General features: G+C 47.3%; 1 protein-coding gene across 5 annotated transcripts in view; it reads left to right on the forward strand.

Annotated features, from left to right (window-relative positions):
* The window catches only part of ulk4 (unc-51 like kinase 4), a 633709-nt gene that overhangs the window by 376040 nt on the left and 238379 nt on the right, over positions 1–19290 (forward strand). For all 5 annotated transcript variants that reach the window (XM_072510060.1, XM_072510064.1, XM_072510062.1 and 2 more), the window contains one exon: positions 8221–8269. In XM_072510060.1, the coding sequence (XP_072366161.1) occupies positions 8221–8269 (49 nt within the window). The remainder of the gene's footprint in view (positions 1–8220; positions 8270–19290) is intronic.

The following is a 19290-nucleotide window of genomic DNA, read 5'->3' on the forward strand; positions in this document are numbered from 1 at the left end:
TCACGTATGCTGCACATTCCAGAGCTCTTGGTATTCTTCAATTTGTGATATCTTGTGAAAAAGACAAACTGGTCGATTGCCAGTGGTTAAAATCAAATCTACGGGCGCGATCGAACGGCCTTGTCACACCCCACTCGGTGGCACGACAAGGCCGTTAGCTTGTGAGATTTGTGACGCTTGAGATCTAACGAGATCTTGCGAGATATCACAATCTGGATCTCATCCTCGCTGGGGGAGATGCAAATACACGTTTTTAAGTGAGCCATTAGGCTCTCCAGAGGCCGGGGAACGAACGACCATGCTTGGGAGACCTGATTCACACACGTGGACCAGGCGTAACGGCACCTGGGGGAGGGAGGTCTCCCTGGCCATCGGGCTCTGGGCAGGGTGGTAACCTGGCATTCCCGCTGCCACATTGGCACTTGGCACCACTACCAGGGTGCCAGGCTGGCAGTGCCAGGTTGCCCGTGCCAGAGATCGAGCCCAGGACTGTCCTGCCCTTATTAGGTGGGGCGAAGGGGGGCTTGAGGACCCCCTAAGAGATAAGTTGGGGTGTTGGGAGGGGTCCGGAGGCTGCATTGGGGTGTCTGAAGAGGGTCGAGATATCGGGGCAGCATTTAAAAATGGCAGAATGGAGTTCCACAGCGAGGCTAAAAAGAAAACGTCCCATTTGATAGGGGGTCGTTCTCAGCCCCTAAAACGGGATTCTGATTTTTGGGCATTAAATTGCGCCCTACATAATTTCGGCGAATCTGTTACCATGAGGTAAAAGCTGCCAAATTTGTGAATTGTATTTTCTATTGCACTCTAAACTGTCACTGATGACTCATGAGGAGCCTTTGTTTAATTTTCATGAGTTTAAGTATGCATTTTTGATATTCTTATTTTTTTTGTGGTTCTTTGGTTTTGTGCGGCGTCGGCGGGTGAAGTAGGGAAAAGGTTTGGTCAGTGAGGATGTACATGCATAATTAATCCTGGAAAGAATTGCAATTCAGTATGAACCCTCGGTTATGTGTCTCTGGGTGTGATGTTATAGGTGGGAGATTTTCAATCTTGTACAGTCAAAATGATGGATATTGAAGATCTTGTGATTTAAAAAGATATATATTTTAGTTTTCTCCCATCAGTTTTGGTGACTTAACAGAATTTGGAACAATTTTTGGGTTCCATGTGTTGAACTCTTAACATGTGACTTTACAGATGCCTATTGTACAGAAGGAAGCCATGGATTTATGGCCTTTCTGACCAAAAAAGACACCTATTACATTGATGCCACTCCTTAATAGCTGTTGGACTATGTACTTCATAATGTGTATGTTACGAACCCCAAAGGAGCTTGCACCTGCAGTGTATTAGATTCGCCTCCTACACCTTGCAACTCCCCAGGTAAATAGGGAGCAGAACGTCCTCCCAATTAAGGATCCCCCACTGTCTATAAACCCCAGCCTGGAAGCAGGCCGAGGAAGAGGACCCCAAGGGGGAGTGGAGAGAGAGAGAGTATGGTATTAGGGAGTGGTGGAATAAACCTAGTTGTATCCTGTCTGTCGCTACGTATGGAGTCCTTGGGCGGAATTCTCCCGACCCACGCCGGGTGGGAGAATCGCTGGGGCGCCGTGTGTGTTCCGCCACGCCACCCCGACGCCCACACGTGATTCTCCCGCCACCCCCAAACCGGCGCGGCGAGAATCATGGCTGGCCGCTGGGAGAATTGGCGCCCGCCGTTTGCAACGGGCGAGCAGCGATTCTCCAGCCCGGATGGGCCGTGCGGCCTGCCCAATACGACAGGTTCCCGCCGGCGCATTCCACATCTGATCGCTGCCGACGGGAACAGCGCGGGAACGCTGGGGGCCGGCCTCTCTGAAGGAGGACCTGCTTTCCTCCGCCGCCCCGCAAGATCCATCCGACATCTTCTTGCGGGGCGGCCTCGGGGAGGACGGCAACCGCGCATGCGCGGGTGACGTCATTTACACGATACCGGCCGCGTCATTTACACGGCCCTGCTGTTACGCGGCGCCAAGGCCCGGCGTGCGTAAATGACGCAACGCCGTTCCTAGCCCCCCAGGGGCGGGAGACTAGGGGGCTGGGAGCGGGCTCCGACGCCGGAGTGAAACACTCCGGTTTTCACTCCGGCGTCGGCACTTAGACTCCCGATGGGAGAATTGCGCCCAGTGCTTTTCACACTGAAGAGGACATTCATGTGACTCCACCAATGCAGCTTGCACCAGTCACTAGGGACTACTGAATTATAAGGTTAGGGTGACCACATGTCCAACTTTGACTCCACTCATACAAAGATACAGCACAGATGAGGCCATTCAGGCTATCATATCTGTGTTAGTTCTTTGGTAGACCTATCCAATTAGTTCCATTCACCTGGACATTCCTCGTAATCCTGTCTGTTTTCCCCTGCAAGCATTTATCCAATTCCTTTTTGAAAGTTACTATTGGATCTGCTTCGATCATCCTTTCAGACAGAACAAACCAGACCACAACAAACCACTGTTTTCCTTGTGTCACATCTGGTTATTTTGCCTTAAATCTATCAACAGGCTCAGTTAGTGATGCTTTTAGAGAATTGACAAACTAAACTGAAAAATTCCAGTTTTCAGTTGCTGCAGTTTTGTTAAACTTACGCGTGCATGCATAAACAGTCCCCTTTCACTTGTGTGCATGGGTGAACACGGCTCCTTTTACGTGGGTGTGCATTGTTTTGGTTATGCCCTGTGCCCACCCAGTTTGGTGCAGAAGGTGAAATGGGAGGTAAAACCAAAATGGTGCACGTGTATAGCAGAGGTCAAACTGTAGATTGTAGCACTCAAGCTGAGTGCTAGCTTTGTAAAGTAATGAAGCGGTGATGAGAGCTCAGAGGAGGTTTCCTTTATCGAAGAATCCATGTGATTTGGTGGGCATGCAGCAGACTGTTGCAGCTTTCCAATCTAATGGGGCTTGTTAAATGCCCTAGTCTCAGTAAATTGTCTAATGTTAGTTTTCGACAGTTTGGCCAGCTCATTTAGTTTCATCATTTGTGCTGCAGTTGTTACAAGTTAGAAACCGAGGCATTGTTGATGGTATACTATTCCCATGAGAAACCACGTTTTAACGCTAGACACAATCAACAAGGTGCATTTTTCTTATAAAAGGTATTTTATGCCAAACACATGTAACAATAACAAAATACACATTGCATACAATCACAGTCCACATTTTTTACAATTTTTCCCTTTTTAATCCCCTCCCCTCCAGTCTCTCCCTCCACCCTCCCCACACAATTCCTCAAATAGCATCGTAAACAACCCCACCACATTTTGAAGCCCTCCACTGACCCCCTCAGCTCGAACTTAATCTTCTCCCACCGTAGAAAGCCGTACAAACCCCCCAGCCAGGCCGCCCGATGGTGTATGCATCCTCCAATTAAACAGGATCCTTCGCCGATTGATTAGAGGGGTGAAGGCCACAACGTCAGCCCATTTCCCCTCCAGAAGCTCCGGCACTTCCGATACCCCAAAAGTCGCCACCATTGGGACCGGCTTGACCTCCACCCCCACTATCTTATATAGCAGTCCAAACACAGCCTCCCAGTATCTCTCAAGCTTCTCGCAACCCCAGAACATATATGCAATGATTCACCGGCCCCTGTCCACCCAAGGGGTGTATTTATATAGCTCTCTTTAAGATAGAGAAGTATGCCCCAAGGCATGGGGAGAAAGGTTGGACGCTGACACAGAGGTTCTGAACGTTAAACAAAAACTTGATGAAGGGACTGTCTTGAAAGATTGGAGGGATGTGGAGACAGTGGGGCATGGACGTTAATGGCGAGGGTGGGGGTGGGGGTGGTTGCTGGAGTTCCAGAGTATGGGTCCTAGGAAATGGAAAGCACGGCTGCCTTTGGCAGAGAATTGGACAGTAATCCCACCGTGGTAAATTGTGAAACTGAGTTCAACGAATCTGGTCATTTGTGATGCGCTGGTCAAAGAAATTGATCACAATGAGTTTGCAAATATATAATTCAGAGGAGGGATGTTATCCCTAAACATTTCTCTATTCCCACTTTATACAGCTGAATTTTAAAACCCTCTGAAATGTCCACTCATTCCATGCTATGTAAAAAACAAAATGCATAATAATAGCTTAAGAAAACTGGTCGAAATAAAGATTTTGACAGATTGTCACGCTCTAGAATGAGATACTGAAAGCTGAAGTTAAAGTTTATTTCTAGAAATACATTTCTTGATTGAACTCAAGTCAGTCAGTAATGACAACTGATTTGCAAAACAAAATATAGGAATTAAAGCAGAGAGCGCTGTGGTTGAGGAGTCTTTTAATTTGACAATGCGCCGCTGTGACTGTTGACCAGAGAGAAAAAGTGATGAAATAAGTTTACACCTGGATTGTGCGAAACCAGTCTGTTTCTAAAGATAACATACCTCGTAACCTGAAGCTTATCATGGGGGATATCTCTTGGAGAATTTTCGACCCTACAGTGTCATTTCATGAATCAAATTAATTTTGCATATTCTGTTTTCGGCATTTGAAAAGATCACACATCTAGCCCAGTGTGATAGCCTACAGGATCTCAGGCTATTATTGTGAAATGATGCCTTTCTTTCACTGGCACTGGGGTGAATTCTCCGCGGGCCGGATTCTCCGTTCCGCCGGCAGCGCACCCCCGCCTGCGGGTATCCAGCGGCATGGGGTGGCAACATTGGGAAATCCCATTGGCCAGCGGTGGGAACGGAGAATCCCGTTGCCAGAGGAGGCACGCCACCGTGGAACACGCGGATGGGGAGGCGATGAATTCACCCCATAAAAGTTTTCTTCAAGCAATTTTACAAGTAATTTTAAACTTATTTGAAATAAAGGTATTACTTTATAAAGAAAATGATCAGTTTCTTGACACCTGGTCAGTGCTGAATTAACAATTACAGACATTGTAAGCTGTAAAAGATTTCATGATACTATTAGAAGAAGAACAGGGGAGTTCACCAGTGTCCTGGCAAATGTTTATCCCTCAATCCAATCATGAAAATAGATTGGTTATCATTGCATTGCTGTGTTTGTGGGAGCTTGCTGTGCGTGAATTGTTTGCCATGTTTCCTACATCAGAGCTATAGCTGCACTTGAAAAATGTACTTCATTGGTCACAAGGTTCTTTGGCCACCCTGTAATCCCGAAAAGTGCCATATACTTTTTCTGTTTCTCTCTCTCTTTCCTTTCTTCCACTGTTTCCAGGCTGATGGGTCAAAGCCTCGCTGAGGAGCCCCCTCTTGCTAAGCATCCTATAATTCCAGCTAAAAATGCCACAAGTTAACATTCACTGTCTGTTCTAACGCATGTAAAATAGTCAGACGAAGGGAAAGTTGGATCATGGCCAGTGACCCAAATGAGTCAGCACCTCATGGAAAAGAAGGGTGAAAATCAACTCATTAAACAAAAAATTATACCAGGTTACTTGGAGTCCGATTCCTCGGCAAACACAATTATGGTTTGTAACTTCTTTAAAATGATATTTTTGTCACCTTCCTATGTGAATATCATATATTGCAGGTTACAAAAAGTGCTTGGAGAATTGGACCTTTCAAAATTCGACTTTTTATTTTATTCCTTCACAGGATATGAGGGCATCTCTGATTGGGCTAGCATTTATTTTCCATCCCTAATTGCCTTCAGTGGGTTGGTGGTGAGTCACCTTCCTGAAATGCTGCAGTCCATGTAGTGTGGGTATGCCCACAGTTCTGTTTGAAGGGAGTACCTGGGTTTTGACCTGTCGACAGCAAAGGAACGATGCTTTGGTTGCAAGTCGGGATGGTGTGTAGCTTGGCAGGAAACGTGGAGGTGGTGGTGTTCCCATGCATCATCTGCCCTTGTCCTTCTTCATGGTAGAAGATGCTGTTGATGGATCCTTGGTGATTTGCTGCATTTTTAAGTTGTACCACTGAGGGAGTAAAGATTAACGGTCGTTTTAGGGGTGCTAATTAAGCAAGCTGCTTTGTCCTGAATGGCGTTGAGTTTTTTGAGTGTCATTGGAGCTGCACTCATCCAGGCAAATGGAGAAAATTCCATCACACTCATCACTTGTGCCTTGTAGATGATGGACAGGCTTTGAGGAGTCAGCAGGTGAGTTACTTGCCACAGAATTCCCAGCCTCTAACCTGCTCTTGTTGCCACAGTATTTATATGGCTGGTTGAGTTCAATTTCTGGTCAATGGTAATCCCCCAGGATGTTGATAGTGGGGGATCCGATGATGATGATGCCATTGAATATCAAGGGGCGATGATTGGATTCTCTCTTGTTGGAGACAGTCATTGCCTGGCACTCTTATGGCGCTAATATTACTTGCCACTTATCATCCCAAGCTTGAATGTTGTCCAGGTCTTGCTGCATATGAACATGAACTGATCAGTATCTGAAGAATCACAAATGGTGCAGAACATCGTGCTATCATCAGCGAACAGCCTCACTTCTGACCTTATGATGGAGGAAAGGTCATTGATTACGCAACTGAAGATGGTTGGGCTTTGGGCACTACATTGATGAACTCTTAGACTGATGTCCTGGGATTGAGGTCATAGAATCATAGAATCGCTACACTGCAGAAGGACATCATTTGGCCCACCGCATCTGCACCAACTCTCTGAAAGACCACTCTACCTCGGCCCACTCCTGCACCCTATCCCCGTTACCCCACCTGACCTTTGGACACTAACGGGCAATTTAGCAGGGCCTATCCACCTAACCTGCACATCTTTAGACAAAAGAACAACAAAGAAAAGTACAGCACAGGAACAGCCCTTCGGCCCTCCAAGCCTGCGCGACCATGTTGCCCGTCTAAACTAAACTCTTCTACACTTCCGGGCACTGTGGGAGGAACCTGGAGCACCCGGAGGAAACCCCGCAGACGCGGGGAGACCATGTGAACTCCACACAGACAGTCATCAGAGGCATGAATTGAACCCGGGTCCCTGCTGCTGTGAGATGATTGACCTCCAACAACCACAATCATCTTCCTTTGTGTTGGGTATGACTCCTGCCATTGGAGAATTTACCCCCCCCCTATTCCTGTTGACTCTAGTTTTGCTCCTTGATGCCATTTTCAGTCAAAGGTAGCCTTGATGTCAGGGGCAGTCACTCCACCTCACCTCTGGGATTCAGCTCTTTTGTCCATGTTTGGCCCAAGGCTGTAATGAGGCCAGGAACTGAGTGGCCCTGGCAAATCGCAAACTGAGCATCAGTGAGCAGGTTATTGCCGAGTAAGTACAGCTTCTTAGCACCAATACTGACACCTTCCGTCACTTTGCTGGTGATCACAACTAGACTGTAATTGGCCAGGTTGGATTTGTCCTGCTTTTTGTGGACAGGACATATCTAGCCAATTTTCCACATTGCCAGGTAGATGCCAAGATTGTAGCAGTACAGAAGTAGCTTCGTCGGGGGCTCTGGAGCACAAATCTTCGGTGTTGTTGCCGGAATGTTCTCAGGACTCACAGCTCCAGTGCCTTCTACCATTCCTTGGTGTTACGTGGAGTGAATCAAAGTTGTTGAAGACTGGCATCTGTGATGCTGGGGACTACAGGAGGAGACCGAGATGGATCATCCACTCAGCACTTCTGGCTGAAGATGGTTGCCAAAAGAAAATACTTGCAATCATGCAGCACCTTTTACAAATTCTGGACAGCCCAAAGAATTTTGCAGCCAATAAAATTCTTTTGAAGTACAGGCAGTTTTGCCAATGAAAGCACAGCAAGGCCTCACAAACAGCATTAAAAAACATTCTTTTAGAAGTTGGTAAATGAAGTTTGTTGAAATTCTCTTGTTGGTTTATCATCTGCACCCTTTTTGTAAAATATCTACAAAGTCCAACATATAGATTTTTACCTAATTTACAATCCACGATTGCTCATTCTGTTATTGTTTGCTCCCATCCCCTGTAAAGTATTCAAGTGTTTCTTTCCAGTTTCTAGCTTTGATCAATAAGACAGGCAGTGAGTCATTTCCAATAAACTGTGACATTGCTCACATTTATTCATATATGGAAGCTCAATTACAAACTGCACAAGTCAGGGTCAGTGTTGTGGATCACTAACCTATCGATTTTGGCAGCACACCCACTCACGCTGAACCATTCATTTACGTATCGGCAGCAAGAATAATATTGCATCTTTTAATGAAGATGAAAACATGTGTGTCGTAACTAACGCGATGCTAATCATTTTCATTTCCAGACTAATTGAAGAAAGCCAGGTTGTGCCCGTTCTGTTCCAGGTCATTCTGGTGAGTACCAAGCATGAAAGTTATTGTCTCCCTCTTTAGGCCTGTAAATAGATTCCTGGTTTGTTAACCCACAAACAATACTTTTACCATTGTTTAACCACGTTTGGCTTGCTTTGTGGAATTAATCAATATTTAACAGATGTTTCTGAAATTTTTCAAGATTTTGAGTGCAAGATGAAAGAGTCTTTCTAATCGTTAACAAATGTGAATAAAATTAAGATTATCATTAGAAGACCAAAGGCAAAGTTGGAGGAATCTTTTTTCACACACAGTTGTGAGAACATGAATTGCATGGATAAAGCAGGAAGCATAACATAATGGGCTGTATCTTGCTGGGCCAGGGCATCTCATGACATGTCCTAGTTCAAGGGACTCTCTATTTTTAAATTTAATTTGTATGTCTTTGAGGCAAACACTTAGATCATAGATCATAGAATTTACAGTGCAGAAGGAGGCCATTCGGCCCATCGAGTCTGCACCGGCTCTTGGATAGAGCACCCTACCCAAGGTCCACACCTCCACCCTATCCCCATAACCCAGTAACCCCACCCAACACTAAGGGCAATTTTGGACACTAAGGGCAATTTATCATGGCCAATCCACCTAACCTGCACATCTTTGGACTGTGGGGAGGAAACCGGAGCACCCGGAGGAAACCCACGCGCACACTGGGAGGATGTGCAGACTCCGCACAGACAGTGACCCAAGCCGGAATCAAACCTAGGACCCTGGAGCTGTGAAGCAATTGTGCTATCCACAATGCTACCATGCTGCCCTTCTCAAAATGGAAGCTGAACTGAAAATTAAACTGAAAGGGTAGCACAAGAGGCAAACCTGGAAATGAAACTGAGCTTGCACGTTTCTAAAGAAACTAAAATCGACCGAGGTTGGGAAATCAAAACTGAACCCTGTTGATAAATATATAAAAGGACACCGATCAGCCCAAACTGGGCAGTAGCGGTGGTTGAATCCACTGGAGCAGATCAGGCAAGCTGAAGGAGATTCGAGGAGGAAAAAAAGCTAGATCCTGAAGCTGACAAGCAAAGAGAATAAGTTGCTGCAGCTGTTTCTGATACTTGAAAATAATAAATGGATCTGCGCCATCCAGACCAACAGGCTCTGCAGACGTGTGCCATTTGTGGTAAAGCCTATGCTTGTGGCTGCTGATGGCAGGCAATCAGTAGGAGAGGAGCTCATGAGGAAGACAGAGTTTGAAGTACTTTTTGACTGAATATGATTGCTAAAATCTGAATGGGCTACTGATCCAATTCCTAAGATCTGTCTTAGTTGTATCTTAGTTGAGGGGCTTGTTTAGCACAGTGGGCCAAACAGCAGGCTTGTAATGCAGAACAAGGCCAGCAGCAGGTTCCTTTCCCATACCGGCCTCCCCAAACAGGCGCCGGAATGTGGCGACTAGGGGCTTTTCACAGTAACTTCATTTGAAGCCGACTTGTGACAATAAGCGATTATTATTATCTGCCATTTGAGGTTCAATTTATAGTTTATATTCAACCACAATTTGCCTGTTAATTCACATTTAACTGGATGTTAGATTTTTGGTTACTGAACATTTAATGTTTGCTTTGTTGACTTGAATATTAAAAGTGAAGTCTTGTGTGGTTAGCATTGCTGCCTACAGCGCTGAGGACCCGGGTTCGAATCCCGGCCCTGGGTCACTGTCCGTGTGGAGTTTGCACATTCTCCCTGTGTCTGCGTGGGTTTCGCCCCCACAACCCAAAGATGTGCAGGGTAGGTGGATTGGCCGCGCTAAATTGCCCCTTAATTGGAAAAAATAATTGGGTACTCTAAATTTATTTTTAAAAAAGAAGAAGAAAAAAAGTGAAGTCTTGTGGCTTCATTCTCTTAGTAAGTAACCGGGATATTGATTCTTATCCCTTTTTGTTTTCGAAAATTACTGGTTTCTACTGAGATTTTAACACAATTAGCTATACCTTTTCCCTGAACCGTTCAGCTACAGATATTTTGCATTGTAATCATTTGGAAGTGTGAGCTGATAATGGTACAGCAAAGACAACGGGCCATCCAGGACCTTGGTGAACAGAGATACAAACTGTGTATCTCCGTGATCATGTATTTAAGAGTTGAGAAAGAAGCGGGATGAATTAGAGTCAAATCAGTGAAGGGAAGGGAAACAATGAGAGAAAAGAAAACTGGATGAAGAGACAAAAAAAAAGAGATTGAAAGGAAGTTGTGACCATTGACCAATCTGCACTTTGATAATAGAGCAGAACGCAGCCTGCTCACAAGGAGCTGACAAATAAAGTCCACAAAGAAATTCATTTTAAACCTTTATGCCATGGCAGCAGTTCATTTCCTGTCACTGGGGAGAAAGCATTTATATAACAATTTATTTTCTTTCTTACATTTTATACTGAGTTTGTGGAGAGGCATATATTGTTACAGATATATTGAAATTTCAAATTTTGGTTGATAGGGAAGAACATGGTGGTGAATCACCCAATTTATTCGCCAACTTTGGCTATTTCTTTTCTTCTCCTGCAGCTTTTAGTGGAGCATTGTTCCACATCCCCCGCCCCGGTGCCTTATCCAAGATGCAGCTCTTCATGTGTGAGCCTTAACTGCAGAATGTTACAACTCAACCCAATATAGACCAGTTTACACATTGTTTTCAGTGACACTTTAAGGGCGCTGACAGAAGTAGGAATCCTGACGGTGGAGATGTTTGTTCCATCTGGCAGGATGGTGCTTTACCCGTTTTCCAAATGAAAATCAATTCTGTAAAATTAGCACTCTTGCAACAAAGAGGCAACGCTTACCAATGATTGTCCCATTGCTGTGAGCTGATGGCTAATACTTTAATGAGGACATTTGAACTCCCACATACTAGCCAACACATTTACAATAAATTGGCTGCTTTATGGTGTGGGAACATTCCCCACCCCTGTTGTCACAGAGCGCTACCGTGTACTTTAAAGCAAATCAATGTACACCGGTAAATGAGACTTGAATTTCAATTTTAAAAGTGAATTTGCATTTTTCTTCGATTGATGACTTGATTTTCAGGAAGAAAGGCTGGGACTGAGATATGATTCTGCATACCTTCTGGTGAACGGCATCTAATGGGCTCCAAAGAATATCAGCAATACTGTGTTAAAAAAAGATTCTGCTGCTCAACGGGCTTATCCAGTCAATGGCTAAACTACGCAGATCACAAGGTCAGCAGTTTGAGCTACAGCCTATACCAAGATGTCCCCAGCACCAAAGATGCAATAATTTGGTCTTGATGCTCCCTGACTAAGGAGAGACATAGAACATTTCTGGTCCTATCAGATGGCCTCTGGTGGAAGTTTATACATACAGACAAGGTCAAGAGAACCTTTGTTTGAAGAACGTGGCAACACTAATGCAACTGCAATGCCATCTTTGCAAAGGTATTATAAAAGCAAAATGCTGTCGATGCTGCAGATCTGGAATTAAAAACATAGGCCAGGACCTTCCAGTCCAGCCGACTGCACACCCCCCACCACGGGAATCCCAGTGACGTGCGGTGGATTCAATGGGAAATCTCATTGTTAGAGGCGAGACCAGGAGATCCCGCTGCTGGTCAACGGCGGGCTGCCTACCGCTGCCGAGGAACACGCCACGTGCGTGGAGATCAGAGAATCTAAACCAGTTAGTTATGGAAAAACTCAGATCTGACAGCATCTATGTAGAGAGAAACACTTACTGGACGAAATCTTCGAAAAAGTGCACAGAGCGCAGGATCAGGCGGAGGAAAGCATCTTACATTGCACAAAGATAGGCATCAATCCGTTTAATTACCGTTGAATATATTCTAATTTATTGAAATCAGGTTCAGCCCTTTCTTGGTGTGAACCTGATTTGGTCATTGGGAGGGCCCAGGAACATCGCGCTCGGAAATCTTGCTGCCGAAAATCCTGTTATGGTTCTCTAGCGAGAGTTAGTGGCCATCACTGGATTAGTGTCCCCGACAAACGGGCCCAGAAAATCTTACCCAGTGTTTCAAGTCCAATTTGATTCTTCTGAACTGGACTTCCATTGGACTCGAAACATCAACTCTGTTCCCATCTCCACAGATTCTGCCAGACCAGCTGATCTTTTCCAGCACTTCTTTTTTTTATTTGGGAAGGGTATTGATAGGCAGCTGCACCAATGGAGCCCGACGCAAGCAAGAGTCAACACATTCCGGACAGAACGAGGGAGAACTGGCAGAAAATAAGCCCTGATTTGCATAACTCTTATTACAACATCTTGAGTAGTAGACAATAACATTTTCATTTACAGCTTTTGTCAAACATTGTGGCTCCTCATTGAACATCAAGTTCCCAAAATCCTGCCCTGTTTTGGATCAAGTGTTGCTGTGGTTGCATTAAGACATCAAACAGATGTCTTTATTCTTTCACAATATGAATGCCACTGGCTAGGCCAACATTGTTATCGTCCTTTCTCCCCTTGAGATGGTGGTTGTGAGCTTCCTTCTTGAACTGCTGCAGTCCATGTGAATACACCCACAGTGCTGTTAGAGAGGGAATTCTGGAATTTTGACCCAACGACTGTGAAGGATATTTCCAAGTCAGGATGGTGAGTGATTTAGAGATGGACTTGCAGCTGGTGGTGCTCCCATGTATCTGCTGCCCTTGTATTTCTGGGTGGCAGAGGTCAGAGGTTTGGAAGGTGCTATTGACATAGCCTTGGTAGGTTGCTGTAGTTAAATCTTGTGGATGGTACACATGGCTGCCACTGTGCATTGTTGATGGAGGGAGTGAATGTTTAAGGTGGTGGCTGGGGTATTGATCAAGTGGGATGCTTTGTCCTGCATGGTGTTGAGCTTCTTGTGTATTGTTGGAGCTTCACTTATCCAGGCAAGGGGAGCATATTCTATCACCATTCTGACTTGTGCCTTCTAGATGGTGAACAGGTTGTGGGGAATCAGGAGGTGAGTTACTCGCTGCAGAATGCCCAACCTCTGGCCTGCTCTGGTAGCCACACTATTTATTTGGCTGATCCAATTCAGTTTTTGTTCAAAGGAAGCCCCCAGGATGTGGATAGTGGGGAATCAGTGATAGTAATGCCATTGAATGTCAAGTGTTGCAGATGGTCATTGCCTGGTACTAGTCTGGAGTGAGTGTAGCTTGTCAATTCTCAGCCCAAACCTGACTGTTGTCCAGGTCTTGCTGCATATGGGCACCTAACTGCTTCAGTGCATCAGTAAAATTTTGGGAGGTAGCAACAACTTGTTCTTATAGAGCAACTCCAATGCAGAAGAATGTACTGAGTACCATAGAGGCATAATTAGACTAAAACAGTCGGCGAGTCAGAGTAGGGATGACTGAAAGTTAGGTCAAAGTGGGGGATTTTAAGAAGGGTCTTAAAGAAAGACCAGAAGGTGGCGAGGCAGACCTATTTGCAGTGAGATTCAAGAGCTTTGACACTGAAGATATGGCTGCAACAACGGGATGACGAGATTGGCAGCGCCCAAAAATGCAAAGTTCTCAGAGGATTATAAATCTGGGGAGGTTACAAAGAGAGGAGGGGCAAGGAAATGAAATAATTCACACCAAATTTTAGAATTCAAAGCATTGGGTCAATGTAAGTCGGTGGGTACCGAAGTGATTAATTTTATTTATTTAGTTTTTAAAAAAATTTGGAGTACCCAATTCATTTTTCCAATTAAGGGGCAATTTAGCGTGTTCAATCCACCTACCTTGCACATCTTTGGGTTGTGGGGGCAAAACTCACACAAACACGGGGAGAATGTGCAAACTCCACACTGACAGTGACCCAGAGCCGGGATCGAACCTGGGACCTCGGCGCCGTGAGACTGCAGTGCTACCACTGCACCACCGTTCTGCCCTACCAAAGTGATTGATAGAGAGCAACAGCAAATCTTATCATAGAATTTACGGTGCAGAAGGAGGCCATTCAGCCCATCGAGTCTGCACCGGCTCTTAGAAAGAGCATAGTTATGTTGTAACTATGTGACCATAGCCCTAGTTTAGATTTTAAAGTTAAATGTTCTGGAGAATTTTATATCTACAGTTCGTACTCATGTTGGGCTGGTGTGAAATAGTTATCAGATTGTGATGACGTTGCTGCAATAAGTTGGGAAATAGCTTTTAGCTAATTACTTTTTTTTTCAAATACTAATAATTTGATTATTGGCATTGGAGAGGTGGAGGAAAGACTTAGAAGAATGGCTCCCAAGGTCAGACTTTAGATATGTGTATAGATTGGCAAATTGGGCCTGTTCTCCTTGAGAGATGGTTGAGAGGTGCTTTAAGTCATGAGGGCCCTGGACTGAATAGAAAGGGAGAAACCGCTGCCATTGGCAGAAGGGACGAAAATTCGTGGACAGTGATTTAAGGTGATTAACAAAAGAAACAAAGGAGAACTTCTGGTGGCGGCCATGGAGTGAGCAGTTGTGCATTTGGTGGCTCCCGCTCAAGGCGGATCTTTTCCGTCTTTTCCCTGCCCGAAGGCCGAAGCATTTGAGTGCAAGAAGTGCAGGAGTGCCTTGTGAAGGTTTTACTCCTCTGGTGTGGCTGGTGGAAGTGTCCACGGACTAGCAGTGCGGCAAGAAGGAAAGAGCTGCTGAAACAGGAGAGTCTTCGTGGTGCACCACACGCTAAGAGGGCGGATGGCAAGGGGGCCGCTCTGCCAGCCCAGTGGTCAACGGAGCAGTTAATAGAGTTCCTTAATGGAAAGTTCTGCCAGCAGAGGAAAGAGGCCCTGGAAGGCCTGGCCAAGGTAGTGGAAGTCGGGGATTAAGAGAGTGGAGCAAAGGTCAGGGACGGGCAATCCAGAAAGTGGAGGAGGCAGTAGGGAAGCACGAGGAGCAACTGGCCTCGCTGGTGGTGATGCGGGAGACCTAAAAGAGGCTGAGGAGAAGGTGGAGGATCTGGACAATCGTTCCAAAAGACAAAATCTTAGGATTGTGGGAATGCCCGAATGCATCGAAGGTGGGAGGCCGTGGTGTACATGGTCAAGATGCTGGAGAAAGGGCAGCACGGTGGTGCAGTGAGTTAGCCCTGCTGCCTCACGGCGCCGAGGTCCCAGGTTCGATCCCGGCTCTGGGTCACAGTCGTGTGGAGTTTGCACATTCTCCCCGTGTTTGCGTGGGTTTCGCTCCCACAACCCAAAGATGTGCAGGGTAGGTGAATTGGCCACGCTAAATTGCCCCTTAATTGGAAAAAATTAATTGGGTACTCTAAATTTAAAAACAAAAAGAAAGATGCTGGAGAAGCTGATGGGGCCTTTGAACGGCCCCTGGAGGTAGACCGAGCGCAGAGGGCGCTGTTGAGAAGGCCGAGGGCGATGGTGGTGTGGCTGCACCGCTTTCTGGACAAGGAGAAGATTCTTCGATGGGCGAGGCAACCAGGAAATGCACCTGGGAAGGGATCGAGCTGCGAGTGTATCAAGACCTGGGAGCAGAACTGGCAAAGAGAAGGACTGGGTTGAACTGGGTCAAGGCTGACCTCTTTAAAAGGGGGTGAAGTTTGGAGCATTGTACCCGGCCCACCTGTGGATGACTTTCCAGAAGCGTCAGCATTATTTTGGCACGCCAGAAGAGGCGATGGAGTTTATGAGGGATAATGGACTGGGAGGAGAGTGAGGGCATTGAACTTTGGACGGGTGAGTTTGTTTCTTAAAAGTTTTTCTCTTATCTAAAAAAGCCTTTGAAGGCAGGTTTTCTGGAGGGTAGGCTCTCCACGGGAGACCATTGAGGGTAAGTTTATCTTCTGTTATTCTTTAGGGGAATGTTGCCAGAGGGGCGAGGGGAGTTGGGAGTGGTAGGGAAGTATTGGGCATGGGCCACCATGCTAACTGGGTGGGCTAGTTAATGGGAGTGAAGTGGGGGGTTGCCAGGAAGCAGATGGGGGATGAGGTTGATGTTTTGTTCAAGGGTGGGGTGGAGAGGGGTAGGGTTGATGACAAAGGTGCGGTTGATATGGCGGAAAAGGATCGATGTCGGTGGACATCCGAAGGTGGGCCTGGAGGGTCATGTGACACGAGCTGACGGCTAGCCCAAAAATGGACGTGGCTGATTGGCAGGGGAGTCGGGCGGAAGCCCCCAGACTAGGTTTGTCACGTGGAACATGAAGCCGCTGAATGGGCAGGTCAAACGGTCACATGTGTTCGCGTACTTGAGGAGTCTGAAGGCTGACGTCGCCTTTTTGCAGGAGACGCACCTGAAGACAGGGGACCAGACAAGGTTGAGGAAAGGATGGGTGGGGCAGGTGTTTCACTCGGGACGCGACATGAAGACAGTGGGGGTGGCGGTGTTGGTGAATAAGCGGGTGGTGTTCGAGGGGGGGAATATTGTGGCAGATTCGGAGGGGTGGTTTGTGATGGTTAGTGGAAAACTGGAGGGGTTGCCAGTGATTTGGTAAACGTTTTTGTTCCAAATTGGGATTATGTAGATTTTATGAGGCGGGTGTCAGGGAAGATTCCTGGCCTGGACTCTCATCAGTTATAGAACCGAGCTTGGACTTGTCGAGTCCAAAATGATGAAGGTGTCTGCAGTGGCAAAAGCTGAAGGGGTTCATGGTGCACATGGCGGGAGGGGGGGCAGCCACAGTGGAGACTGGATGTGCGGTTGTTGGCTGGTGAGGAGATGTGCGAGTGGGTGTGGGCTGCCATTCGGGGGTACGTGGAGCTAAATGACATAGAGGAGGTCACAGCCGCCATGCTGTGGGAGGCACTCGAGCGGTGGTTAAGGGAGAGTTCATTTCAATTTGGGCACACAGGGAGAAAGCAGCATGGGCAGAGATGGCAAAACTGATGGATGAGATTTTGAGGGTAGACTGGAGGTACTCTGAGGCTCTGGAGGTACGTCTGTTGAAGGAGTGGCAGAGGCTTCAGGTGGAGTTTGGGCTAGTGTCTACAGGGAAGGCGATGGGGCAGTTACGGAGGGCCAGAGGGGCATTATATGAGTACGGGGAGGAGGCAAGCAGGATGTTGGCCCAGCAGTTGAGGAAGCAGGAGGCTGCGCGGAAGATTGGCAGAGTGAGGGATGATAAGGGTAAGGTGGTGATGGACCCGGAGGGGGTGAATGGCGTGTTTGAGGCGTTCAAGAGAAGGCTATACGAATCTGAGCCCCCAGCTGCGCATGGGGGGGAGGGGATATGCCCGGTTGTTGGACGGGCTGGAGTTTCCCAAGGTAGAGGAGGAGCTGATTCAAGGATTGGGGGCCCCAAATGGGTTGATGGACAGTATGGGGGCGATGCAGGCAGGGAAGGTCCCAGGGTCAGTCGGGTTCCCAGTGGAGTTTTATAAAAGGTTTGGGGGGGACCTGGGGCTACTGCTGGTGAAGGTGTATAACAAAGCAAGGGAGAGGGAAGGAACTCCCCCCAACATTGTCGCAGGCTTCCATCTCCCTTATATTAAAAAAAGAGCAGTATGGGTCCTCTCGATATCGTTATTGAATATAGATGCCAAGCTGTTAGCGAAGGTGTTGGCCTTGTGAATCAAGGACTGCGTCCCGGGGGTGATAGGCGAGGACCAAACAGGGTTTGTGAAGGGAAGGCAGTTGATGGCGAATGTGAGGCATTTGCTTCATGTAATCATGATGCCTTCGGAAGACAGGAAGTAGAGGTAGTGGTGCGATGGACGTGGAGAATACGTTCAATCGGGTGGAGTGGGAGTATCTGCGGAAGGTGTTGGGGTGGTTTGGGTTCGGGCAGGGGTTTGTGGACTGGGTTCGGGCAGGGGTTTGTGGACTGGGTCCGGCTGCTGTGCAAGGCGCCTGTCACAAGTGTCTGGACAAATCAAGTGAGCTCGGGATGTTTTGGGCTGCATCGATCGACAAGGCAGGGGTGCCCGCTTTCCTTGTTGCTTTTCGCCTTGGCGATGGAACCGCTGGCAATGGCGCTTAAGGCGGAAAGGGATTGGAGAGGGATTGAGCGGGGAGGCGTCGAGCACACGGTCTCATTGTATGCAGACGACCTGTTGTGATCTATCGCAGACCCGTTGGGCAGCATTGGGGACATATTAGGGATTTGGGAGGAGTTTGGCCGGTTCTGTAGATACAAGTTTAATATGGGAAGGAGCGAGATTGAGACGAGAGAGCAGGAGTGTAGGTTAGGGGTGCTGCCGTTCAGGGTTGTTGGCTGAGCTTTAGATACTTGGGCATCCAGGTGACTTGGGGCTGGGCGCAGCTGCACAAGTTGAACCTGGCTTTACTAGTGGAGCAGATGAAAGCGGATTTCAGGAAATGGGATGTGCTGTTGCTGGTGGGGCAATTGCAAACAGTAAAACGGATGGCGCTGCCAAGGTTTCTGTTCGTGTTCCAGAGCCTCCCAATTATCATCCCGAAATTGTTCTTCAAGAAGGTTAATGTGCTGATCTCTGGGTTTTTGTGGGCGGGGAAGAGCCCGCGGATTAAGAGGGTTTTCCTGGAAGGGGGGGGGGCTGGCACTGCCGAACATGACAAACTACTACTGGGCAGCCAATATTGCTATGGTCAGGAAAAGGGTCGTGGGGGTCCACGTGGGATCGGATGGAGGTGGCATCAGGCTGGGGTACGAGTTTGAGGGTTTTGTTATCAGGGCCTCTGCCTTTCTCACCGGCCAGGTACTCTGTGACCCCAGTGGTGATGTCGGCTCTAAGGGTGTGGAGGCAGCACTTGAGGCTGGAGGGTGCCTCAGTCTGGCACTGATCTGTGATAACCATAGGTTTGTGCCGGGGGGGTTGGATGCAAGGTTTCGGGGGTGGCAGCAAGCAGGGATTGACCAGTTTGGAGACCTGTTCACGGGGCAAATTTGTACAGTTGGAGGACCTAGAGGAAGAGTATGAGCTGCCCAGAGGGAACAGTTTTAGGTACCTGCAGGTCTGGGATTTTGTGAAGAGAGAGGTGGTGTCTTTTCCTGGGCTGCCGGCCTTGGAGTTGCAAGGCAAGGTGTTGTCAAGGGACGAGATAGGGGAGGGGAAGGTGTCCAAGGTTTACAAGGAGTTGATGGATTGGGCAGGGGCCCTGGTGGGGGATGTAAAACGCAAGTAGGAATAAAAGTGGGAGGGAG

The sequence above is a fragment of the Scyliorhinus torazame genome, chromosome 6 (assembly GCF_047496885.1).
Source record: "Scyliorhinus torazame isolate Kashiwa2021f chromosome 6, sScyTor2.1, whole genome shotgun sequence".
NCBI classification, from domain to species: Eukaryota; Metazoa; Chordata; class Chondrichthyes; order Carcharhiniformes; family Scyliorhinidae; genus Scyliorhinus; species Scyliorhinus torazame.